Source organism: Halichoeres trimaculatus, unplaced genomic scaffold, assembly GCF_033239565.1.
Source record: "Halichoeres trimaculatus isolate MK-OKI-2021-1 unplaced genomic scaffold, fHalTri1.1 fHalTri1_scaffold_13, whole genome shotgun sequence".
Taxonomy (NCBI): Eukaryota; Metazoa; Chordata; class Actinopteri; order Labriformes; family Labridae; genus Halichoeres; species Halichoeres trimaculatus.
In genome coordinates, this window is record NW_027437191.1 from 26,101,199 (window position 1) to 26,112,730 (window position 11,532).

Genomic DNA, 11,532 nt, shown 5'->3' on the forward strand with positions numbered 1-11,532 from the left:
ACAAAGCTCACAGGTACTGGTTTTATTTTCCAGTGATTTCCTACTTTATTAAGGAAATATGAACCTCTAAAACCAAACCCACATTAATGTCCCTCTCTCTAACTTCATGGGTCTGTTGTAAGCTGCAGTTTGAGTCTCTGGTGAGCAAATATAATTGGAAAGTTTGAACTTGTGCAGCTGCAGCAGATCCTCTCTTGGAGTCTTAAAAGAGTCCCACTTCCAACAGGTGTGATCTCACCTGGGAGACTTCTGAGTCTACATGAAGGTAATTACTTTTCTGAAAAATAAATCTATCCAGGCTGGTGATTCCTCTCCAAAGTGGCTGTTTATTTATTAGTTTTAAAGCTTTATTAAACTTGTTCCTGCAGATGTTTTTTGATCACTTCTTCTGTCAAGCCTTAAGATTTTTTTCGAGATGCATAGAGGTTCAAAGTGTTGTCTTTCATTTGTTGGTCAGTTTTCTTTAATTTTGTTTTATTTTTGTATTAATTCAGGTTTCACATATGAGCATCATAATTTTCGTGATTAAATTTTTGTAAATTGTTGTCACTTAATGACCAGGAAGTCTTTTTTTCCCTTTTCAGGTGAGTTTGTTTATGAATGTGGGTTTGTTTTCAGAAGTGAATATTTCTTTAATAAAGTGAGAACTCCTTGAAAAATATCACCATTGAGTTTTCTGTTTGTAAGTTTGGGAGTTGAAGCTACATTACCCATTTCTATTTCTTTCTTACGTGACACAACAGGAGCTGCGATCCTATTGCTGCGGTTTATTGCCGGATGCTCCTGCACTGACATCTGCTGGTGATGTTCTGTAACTACAGCTTAGTGAAATAAAACTTTTGCGTCCGCCTCGTTTTTTCACCTTTTTATATTTGAATGACCCAAACAAGGAAAAAGATGAATGAATTTAAACATTTTCATTTTTATTATCACCACAAGAATTATTCATTATGTGAGTGACTGTCAGTCCTTGTTTAATAGCTGCCTTTTGAAACCGCATTTCGCGTTATCATTTCCTGCCGGGCTTCCGTACTTTGTAGGCGGTCGAGATTAGCCTGTTAGCCGTACATGCTGATGACAGCACAAGGGCGGAGCATATCGGAGTTATTTAGCCAATTTTCCTCCAAAACCTTTGAGATATTTTTGAACGCTCAGTGTTTTTTTCTCTGAAGTCTGAATGTAAGTACATTTAAACCATCTGAGGACTTGAATAACACATACAACTGTTAATTCAAACGGTAGCATGCTTTGATGTTTGTCGTGTCATATTCTGAAAACAATGATTTGGTATTGATTGAAGTCATTCAGAGTCATTTAAAAACTCACTATTTATGACACCAGTTTTTCAATTTAACAGAAATGGTGCCGGATGATTTCCAATTGCTAAATAAATGCATTTGCGTTATTTTCCACATGATTATATTAACGTTTACACACCGCATTCCTTAGTTTTGCTCAGTTTTCTGTGTAAAACACGGTTAATTCATTATTCAATAGATAATTTACACATGTATTTAACAATAGTAATGAAAAATGCGAGTTTTGTGGCTTTAATCAAACCGATGTGAAAAATGACAACGTCCTGAAGTGACCTATAGGAACAGAAAGATCTAAAAGTAGGTGTCCAATAACAGGTGGGGCTGTCAGGTTAAATGAGGACATGAAACCTGGTATATGAAAAAATGAAGTATAACCACTCAGTAATGATTGATCAGTCAGAAGACAAATATTATATGATAGTACTTAAGTGGAAGAATGCCAAATGCCTGCATATGAATCACAAGATTTATACAGGAAGGTACTCAGGTACCATTTAAGGGCACAAACCAGCTGATACAAATATTGATACAAAGGTGATTTTATTGAATTGAATTATCAGTTTGCACAGTTATGGGGTCCAGTTAAAAATGATCATGTTTATTGGCGTAATTTACATTCAAGTAAACATCTCTGTCAAAGGTGAGGTTAAACAAGGTAAAGAGTACATTCTGTCCTCATTCATCTCTCCTCCTCCTTGTCAGAGTTCTTACGCTGACACACCTTATATCTATAGCTATATCAGTGACTACTGTGGGGAACAGTGTGTTGCAGTAGATCACACCGAAAACTCATCTCCTATTGTTATTGGTGATATCACAATCCAATGTCTTATAGTTTTTTTTAGTTATGTTGTAATTATAAAAATTTGTTGATTGTTATCTAATGCAATAATGTATTTCATTGGTTGTTTACTACCAGTTAGTATTTTTTACCATCATAACATTTTCCTTCATGATTAATAAAGTGGATCTTATCTTGTCTGTATTTTCTCTGATTTCACTCCAGATGTTTTCTAAACTTAAAAATCCTCTGGCAGTAAGGGTGATGAAAGGATTGATCGCCCTGGAGATACTGGGTGTCTTTGGGGCGTATGGTCTGTTCCAGATGATGAACAGCAGCCAAGGTATCAAATAAATACTGAGTATCATTATTCTCTGTCCGACAAAAGCGGTAAATGCTCTTAACACCTGTCTTGTTCACTTTTACCTAAAGATTTCAGGGGCACCATGAACAGGAAGTTTCCATCTATACTGGAAGGTGAGCAGATATTAACAAAGTGTTGTTCATAGTCAGACTTTGATTACAACATTTTGTATTGATGTCTTTAAATGTTAAACTCTCTGAAACCTTGTGGACACTTAGGCTATTTTAAAAATGTAAAAGTGTTAGTGTTCTTTGTAATCAAAATTCACATTGTTTAAAAAAATCAATTTAGAAATAAGTGCTGACACAAAAATGTTTTTACTCAAGCACAAAACTCCTGAAACCTGCTTTCAATTCTTGAGTTGATTCTCGAATGTTTGAATGCTGGCAGCTCAACTTTCTCTATGCTTTACTCCTGCCTAAATGTTTTTTTTCTTTGCGCTAAGCATTACTACACAAAAAAATATGCTTTTATTTTGAAATGGAGCTGAACACTTTTTGAAATCTTGGTGCTTTGAAGCATATTAGATTCTAATGAGAGATTTACATATTTTATAACTTTTATGATGATATAATAACAAAGTCATTTTAAAACTTAAGATGTTGTGTATTAACTTTCAGCGCCTTAAAATTTTAGTAAAATAATTTTAAAGGAACTAACCAAAAAAGATTAACAGCAAATCAAGATTTGTTTTTCTTCAGGCTATAGAATATCTAAAAAATAAATCACACAGTATCAAAAAACATCCATGGTTTTAATTTGTTTTATGAACTTTGTACATTGTTTAAGATACAAGAATGTCTGTTTTTATATGAAACTTTTAATAAATGTATCATAAACATATGAAAACAATCCCCTGGAAAACAAAGTCTTTAACTTTACAAAAAAAAACAAAAAAAAAAACAACAAACAGCTGCTCCAGGGAAAAGTCAACCAGCAGCGTGTTTCATTGTGGATCTAAACCCCAGCTTCTCTCTCCTCAGTTTATTACCAGTCCAATGAGTGGTCGGGGATCTATGGGATCCGAGAGAGAGATGAGGAAGCCTGGGGGCCCAAACAGGAGTGAAGCTGTCAGTCCTTTAACTCCACATCAACGTCACACAGAGCAGCTGTTACTTCTTCCTCTTCTTGTTTCCGAGCATCTTTCCTCCCACTCGCGCTCGGCCAAACGACTTCCTCTTGTTGAACATCGCCTTCTTCTTGCGCAGCGTTTTGGCGTCTCGGCCGTGGATCCAGTCGTCACGCTGAGCCTCCCACTTCAGCTGCTTCAGACCTGCAGAGATAAAGAGGAGGAGGAGTGAGAGGAAGACGAAACTTTAACCACTGATGCCTCTGGTTTTATGGATCTGATGATTTGAGCACAAAGGTTTTGTTTCAGTTCATAAAGTCTGATTTCTTTCTGTTTGAAGCTGATTCTCATTGTCCTGACTGTTTTTCTCCGTGGAGAAGTTATTAACACATGTATCTACACAAGTCATTATTATTACAGAAAAGAAAACAAAAAGATGAAAATGCGAACTTCAGACAGAAAAGTTAAGGTTGGAAGTTCAAGGTGTGCTGGTTGCTTACCTGCTTTGTCTTTGTTGGCCATGGCGTTCAGTCCGATGTTGTCAAACTTGGAGCCGGCGTTTTCGTCCAGCAGAGAGCCAAACTGAAAAACAATGAAACCCATGAAACAAAGTATTTTAAGGATATAAAATCCACCCCCTTAACTTCCAAACGTTCTGATGTTCTGTCACAAAAACCACGCCCTCACCTCATCAGCAGATGCAAACATGGCAGAGTCTTTCTTCCCCTTCTTCTTCTTCGCCTGTTTGGAACCTGAAGGAGCAACCATGACTTTAATAACTTTACAACTAGTTAATGAAAAGCTTAGACTTAAATCTGCTGTGAGTTTTCTTGAAATGAGTTAAATGCTCTAAGGAAGTCAATCAGTAAAAAGCAAGATCCAGAAAACAAACCTGAGGAGCCAGAGAAGTCAAGCTCCTCGGTGGATTTTCTTTTTCCTTTTTTTAAACGAGGAGAGATTTCTGGAGCTTCCATCTCTTCTTCTGAATCTACAGAGAGAAAAAACATGTTCATCACTATCTACAAGTTTTTTCGTATTAATAACTTTCTCCTTAAAGTTTCTGATGGGTGTTTGAAAGCACATTTTGTGATTTGCTGTGGATTAAATATAGACATGGGCTCACCATCAAATGCAGCATCGTCGTCTTCAAGCTCAGGAACTGAAATAAAAAACAAGAAAGAGGGAGATGAGACGATGCATTTAAAGCAGACTGATCTGATGTCATCAAGCTTAAAAATTAATATTCACTCAGAGTTTTCTACTGTTTCATCAACACATTGGCACTCATGAATACGAAAATTAATATGATCTAGAGATAAATTCTTAAAGGATAAGAAATTTAAAAGAAAAATGATGAAAAATTTGTCTATATATTCTCAACTCAGCTGTTTTTTCCTACCTTCATCATCATCATCATCGTCTCCACCTCCTTCGGGATCCATGAACATCCCTCCATCGTCCTCCAGCTCGTCTCCAAAGTCTTCCTCGTCCATGCTGCCCAGAGACACCTCCTCATCGTCCAGGTCATCCATGTCTGAGTCGTCAGAATCAGAGTCCAAGTCCTGCTGCTTCTTCTTCTTGCCTTTTTTACTTTTCACATTTCTGATGGAGACACAGACAGAAACACAGAGATTCAATCCATCCATCTCTTGATCAGTGATCAACAAAGAAGCTTTGAAATCTGAGCATTAACTGTTGAGCTTACCCGGCAAAGTCCAGATCATCTTCAGTCATCTCAGTGAAGTACGAGTCTCCCTCACAGGAATCTGTTCAGAGATCAGATCTTAGATGTTTATATTTCCTCAAAAACAAACAGATTTAAAGTTGTCTGGTTCTCATTTTATATTGTTTTTATGTATGTAGTTTCTATATCTGCAGAGAGTCTGAACAGCTCTTACAGGTTTTATAGTTCAACTCATTGAAGGCCGTTGGTTGCGTCTACAGACGTCATTTGAGTTTTTCAACGGGGGAATCAGATTCAAAGCTTTTCTTCTGGCTTACAAAACACAAACAAGAACGGCTCCTTCCTTCCTGGGGTCCCTCATACAGGTCTACACTCCTTCTTGCCCATTACCCTCTGCTTGTGAAAGACGCCTGGTGCTCCCAGCCCAGTGCGGCTCTAAATCTCTAGCCAGACTCTTCTCCTCTGTTGTTCCCAAATGGTGGAATGAATAACCTAACTCTATACGATCTGCAGAGTCCCTTTCTACTTTAAGAGATGTCTGAAAACTCATGTGTCCAGAGAACACTTAAGCACTTAATCTGACCCTTCTCCTCTTTGTCCTCAGGGGTAGAATCAGTCAGAAGGTCCAAGACCCAGCTCTAAGTGAATTTTCAGCACTAATATCTGAATTTGGTTGAAGATTGAAGTATACTGTTGCAGCAATTAATTGTGCTTAGTTGGCTAGATTATTCTACATTATTACAAAAAACAAATCAAAATTCCTGCACTTTATGGCAGCACCTGCAGCCAAAAAACTTGTAACACTTTTTTGTACTAACTAGGTTTTTCCATCTGTTTAAATTCTTGCTTGTGTTGTTCCTCGCTTTGGACAAAAGCATCTGCTAAATGAAACTGTGGAACTGTAGAAGTGGGATCTGGTGGAGCTTGTCTATCATTATCAGGTTTGTAAACTACTGTAAGTGGCAGCAGTGCTCTCTCTCTAGATGAGAGATCAGCATAGATATAAGAAAATGTGAGATGACAGAGACATGGCAAGTCAGAAAAAGTTCAGGCAGCAAACAGATTGTGAGAAAAAGACAACAGAGACCATAGAGAGGACCAAAGGATGGAGCTTCCAAGATGAGTGCTGTCTAAAAAAGTGTGTTTCTATATTTTTTGGATCAAAAACAGGAACAGAAAGATGAAATAGCATCTCCTCTTCTTTTGGTAGTTTTGATGTTTGCATAGTCTTCGAACACAATATTCTGCTGGTCATGAAACAGTCATACTGCTCTGAAAATGACTGGCGACCAGCCCTGTCTCCACTCACCAAGCATCCTCTCAAACTCTTCATCATCCACTTCGTCCACGCTCTCATCATCCCCGTCTCCTCGGGGCCGACGGGCCTGCTTCTCCTGCTGGCGCTTCTTAAAGAAACTAACCAGAGAATAAAAACACAGCGTGTTATATTTGATTTATGTTCCTCTAAATGCTAAAAAGAGAAATCCTTTTTAGCATCTCTACAAAAACAGTTTCCAGCTCACCGATGGAAGAAGATTTCATCCACACGGATCTGGCTCTCCTCTTTGGACAGAAACTCCTCACAGTTCACTGACAGAAACAATGAAAAGATCAAATCACCAACAGAAAAACAGAGAAGACAGAAGCAACATGGTGCTTGATTTGATGCAAGCTTTTACCAAATAACGAGAAAACGATAATTTCATCAACAAAGAGTCGTCTCTAACAAGGCAGAAACTGACCTGGTAAAGAGTTGAGGGGTAGCCTCTGTTTGGGCATCATCACTACAGCGTCTGTGTTTTCTACACAAAGATAATAAAAGATTAACACACATGAAAAATGTAACATTTTATACAAAAAATGCAGATCAATAATGATTGAATGTTGTATTTTTTACGTTTTCCTTTCAGCTGTTTGGGGTTTCTGAAGACGAACCGATCCAAGAATCTGATGAGGGTGAAGTCCTGCAGAGGGTCGCCCGAGTACTGGATAGAGTCCCCCTGCAGAAAAGAAAAAAAACCACACACGTTGGATCTGATGTTTACACCCACCAACACAAAACCAGAACACTCAAGTCTCCTGTGATCAATCGATTTGATGTTGAGTCCAAACAGAGGTTTTTACCTGCAGGATGGTTTTTGCAAACAGCGACACAGACGGGTGGAAGTGCTGGGAGAGCTGCAGAAACACAAAGATTCAGAGGAAACACAGACTGTTCAGATATTTTTACTGGATGAAATCTTGGCGGACTGAAAGATTAAAAAAGGGTGTGAAAACATTTCCCGGCATGGATTCATGAGTGATTTACGTCTGCAGATGTGTTTTTTATATATTAACATGTAGATATACTAGTTCATTTATTTTATTTTTAAATGTAATCAACCTGGGGTGACAGTAATAGACTCTAACTGATGCATTTATCATTTTTAAAGATGTCGTCATATGATATAACTAATTGTTGAGACACTTAAAACTTATACATTTTAGATTTTTTCTGATTGTGTTTTTATGAATCTGTTTTCCTTTTCCTCTGCTTTTATTCTATCAGCAGAGGTATTATTTTATTAATGTGTGTTGAAACTTTCAAGTAAATTATTTTCAGAGAAATGAGATCATATCAATAGTTGGTTTAGAAAGATAAATAAAAAATACTTTGAAGTTTGTGTCTTTAATAAGATGATAAACTGTTTCTCACCCTCTGTAGTTCCCATAAAGTAGCGTGGTCAGCGCCGCAGAATAACGGGTTTCTGTGCAGCGGGTCGTAGCTCTGTATGCTCTTTCCTCCTGGAGGAAATCAGACAAAAAAAAAAAAAACATGAACTCAAGAAACAGATAAGTACAACAAGAACTGGACAATGTCTGTCTGCTCACTGAAAACTAAATCTGAGTGACAATGACACAGAACCCCGTGCTGTCATGCAGCAACTAAAGCTGCATTCATTCCCAACATTTATCACACCAGAGGTTTAAACTTGAAGAATTTTTTGAACTCATTATTTTTAGTCTAAATAATAAAATATTCTCTTAATATTCTGTATACTTGTAAGGTGTTTTGATCCAGATCAGGTGACTTCGTTGTCCAACTGTCAACAACGTCAGAAAAATGATCTGAGATCTGATGAAGGACACAGCGACGCACCTTCCCGGTTCTGGTGATGAACCCACGATGCTGCAGGCTTTGCCTTCACTGACTCAGTATTCGCTGCTCCTTCCTCCTGTTTGTCTGCATCCACAAACCGCTCCTCTTCATCGTCCTCGTCATCCTCCTTCTCTTCAGCCAGGTCTTTGAACTCCTCCTCATCTTCATCCTGAGTGAGAACAAAGGATGAAAGTTTTACCAAACTTTATCAAGACATTTAACTCTTTATTTAGAGTTCTTTAGGGATCGTAACAATTTCTAAAAGTCTCAGAGAAAGAAAAACAGTAAATATGAAAGACTGATGAATTGATTTTTGTGGATTTAAAACTATAATTAAAAGAGAATAGTGTGGCAGACTAGAAGTTTCAGCACCAAAAAATAAAAAAATTACAGAAACAAAAAACTTATTTTTTACACCTGTGAGAACACAGCCTTTGCATCAGCTAGTGTATATGAAATACGAATCGTGTGCTGGTCCTACCCCATCATGCTGCAGCAGCACCTTCAGGCTGGGTTTGGCCCTCATCACCTCAGACACGAGGAAGAGCGCCCCACAGGCGAAGCTGGCGTTCTGCTCAGCGCTGACCTGCAGCAGACGCTTCACGAAGGCTTTGACTCGCCGTGGCACGATGTCGGCCTTCAGGGATTTATACAGCAGGTTGAGGAACATGCTCTGCCTGGAGGACGATGACAAACCAGGATCCACCAGTTTCCTGTAGAGAAAGAGTGAGAATTTAGACGTCGACTGCTCTTCAGTAGAAACTCTAAACCTTTCAGGAGGAGATTCTGTCGTCATGAGAGCAGCTGCAGGTCTTACCTGTACAGAGCCACGTAGTATCTATCAGAGATGCTCTGCTGCGAGTCCATCACCTGGAACAGCAGCATGAGCGCCTGCACCGCTGTGTTGAATTTGACCAGATGAACCACTTTGAACAGCGTGTCCATCTGCTCCTTCACCTTCTCGTCCCCGGTGCCGGCGTAGGGATACGCCCTGTTCACGCCCGACAGAAGCACGCTCAGCATCTTGGACTCGATGTCCTTCTTCTTGACGCAGGCACGGAAAAAGGAGAAGTAAATGGTGATGAGTTTGGCGGCGAGCTCGGCCTCATCGTGGCTCAGCATCACCTGGCTGAGGAAGCAGACGGCGTAGTACTGCGCCTTGGCGCTGATGTTGGGTCGGAACATGAGGCGCTCCACCTCACAGCACACCACCACCTTCATATTGGGGTGTTTGTGCAGCAGTGTCTCCAACAGGTACGAGGCTTTAGCAGCCGTCTTGTACTCGGGGTCTCCCAGTTTGTTGACCACCTGGATGAGCAGCGCCCGCTCCTGCTCTGGGCAACTGCTCAGCATCTCATGGGCGGTGGCCAGCGCCTTCGCCTTGGTGGCTGCCACCGTGTCGTGAGCGACCAAGTCCAAAGCCTCTACGAACTCTGCTACATGATGCTTGAGCTGGTGCTCAAAGTACCAGAGAACAAGGCGGCGATCTCGGGCATCCTTGTTCCCGCTGGCCTTCTCCTCCAGCTGGTCAAACGGGTGCTGAGTGAAGGTGCGGAGCTTCCTGTTCTCCGGCAACAGGTCAGAGAGCAGCAGCTCACGCAGCGTGTCCAAAGCCATCAGACCCATCCGCCTACTGCCTTTCTTCTTCATCATCGACACCAGGTTCTCCACGTGCTCCAGTGTGTGCACTGGTGCATCCTGAATCAGGACTGTCATGGCTGCCATCCTGTCTGCCAGCACACCAGAGGAGACAACGGTCTTCATCCAGTTAGAGTTGGCCCCTTTCTGCAGGACCTTCTTGCTCTTGTAGAGCTTCACCTCAGACTCCCACAGCTGCTGAGCAAGCGTCTTATACTGCGCCACCAGCTGAGCGTCCTGCGGGTCAGACGAGCCCTCGGCGGTGTATTCCAGGTCGTACCACTTTCCTCCAGGTTTGATGAGCAGCACCTGCCTCTGCTGGAACTCAAACACGTTGACATTCTGTTTCACCTTCTTCACGCTGGCTTTCTGAGCCTCTTTCTTCTTCTTTGTCTTCTGTTTGTCCTCTGCCTCCCCTTTGTTTGTCACTTTCTGCTGAGCGCTCGATGCCTGATCCTCTGCAGGTGGATCTTCCTTGATTTTAGGCTTTTTATCTTCAGTCTTGTCTGCATTGTCCTCCGGCTCCTCTGGGATGACCTGCACTCCTGAAAACGCCCTGATGCCCAGTTTGGTGATGAACTGTTCCAGCTCACCTTCCTCCAGGTCGTCTATAATTTGTTTCTTACCTCCATCGACGAGCTCATTGGAGTCATCCAGGCCAGCCAGCATCACATAGTCAGCCTTTAAAGGACACGGAAGAAAAACATAAACTGACGTGTTCAAAGCCAGAGACTTGCAAAAGGGTGACAGTATATTGCATCAACAAATGCTGTGAAATGCATGTATCGTGATTTATAAATGTAAGATTGTCTTGAAAATGACTGACAAAGAGATGCTGAATAGTGATACTGTAGTTATTAAAGGTTAATCGTACCATGAGTTACTCTGAATATCCCACCCTATACTACTTTGAAATCAACAAAGTCAGCTTTAACAAACTATTTATCCGTCTCTCAGTCCAGATAACAAGTTTAAAATTTGTGATTATGTTCCTTATCCATGTTTCAGGAGAAGAAACCCAGCTGCTAATGTGTGATCTATGTCCTCACCTGTGTCCCTCCCAACCGTAAAACCTCTTCCAAGCTAAACTCCTCGTCTTTCTTTGCTCCTTTTCCCCCTGAAACCTCTGCTGTATCTTCTCCGTCCTCTCCTCCGCTGTTTTCAGCCTCCATCTCATCTTCTGCAGGCTCGAATTTGACCTTATTGGTCGATTTGGGCTTCTTTCGCTGCTTGTTTTTCGCTGCCATGCTGCTACAGCGTGAAGAGACTTGACCCGGAAGTGGACGTTGACGTCACTACAATGGTTCCGTTAAAATTAAGAAGGGAAAAAAATAAATCGTATTTATAATTTAGAAGTAATTTATTTCGAATTAATTTCAGTATATATCTGAGGAAAACAACTTTCAATCATTGAACGCAAAATAAAGGTTTAAATGATTTTTTTTTTGGCTTAAATTTCTTCCTCTCAGCTTACTACTATAACAAAAGCTTACAAATCCCAGAGAACCAAATTATTGTGCAGCAAAAGGAATACATCT

General features: G+C 40.4%; 2 protein-coding genes across 2 annotated transcripts; one reads left to right on the forward strand and one right to left on the reverse strand.

Annotated features, from left to right (window-relative positions):
* The first annotated feature begins 1,036 nt into the window (after positions 1-1,036).
* Positions 1,037-3,586, forward strand: LOC141801727 (protein CEBPZOS-like). The gene is made up of 4 exons (XM_074684935.1): positions 1,037-1,179; positions 2,326-2,443; positions 2,533-2,577; positions 3,448-3,586. Exons 2-4 carry the CDS (start codon positions 2,326-2,328, stop codon positions 3,528-3,530), a joined length of 246 nt encoding a protein of 81 aa, XP_074541036.1. The 5' UTR covers positions 1,037-1,179; the 3' UTR covers positions 3,531-3,586.
* On the reverse strand, positions 3,577-11,290 carry cebpz (CCAAT enhancer binding protein zeta). Its single transcript, XM_074684930.1, has 17 exons — positions 11,044-11,290; positions 9,174-10,675; positions 8,838-9,069; positions 8,357-8,525; positions 7,913-8,001; positions 7,342-7,395; positions 7,115-7,217; positions 6,960-7,019; positions 6,741-6,807; positions 6,527-6,633; positions 5,239-5,299; positions 4,933-5,135; positions 4,657-4,692; positions 4,426-4,521; positions 4,221-4,285; positions 4,034-4,115; positions 3,577-3,737 (listed from the first exon to the last, which is right to left on the reverse strand). Exons 1-17 carry the CDS (start codon positions 11,239-11,241, stop codon positions 3,577-3,579), a joined length of 3,285 nt encoding a protein of 1,094 aa, XP_074541031.1. The 5' UTR covers positions 11,242-11,290.
* Positions 11,291-11,532: the final 242 nt, after the last annotated feature.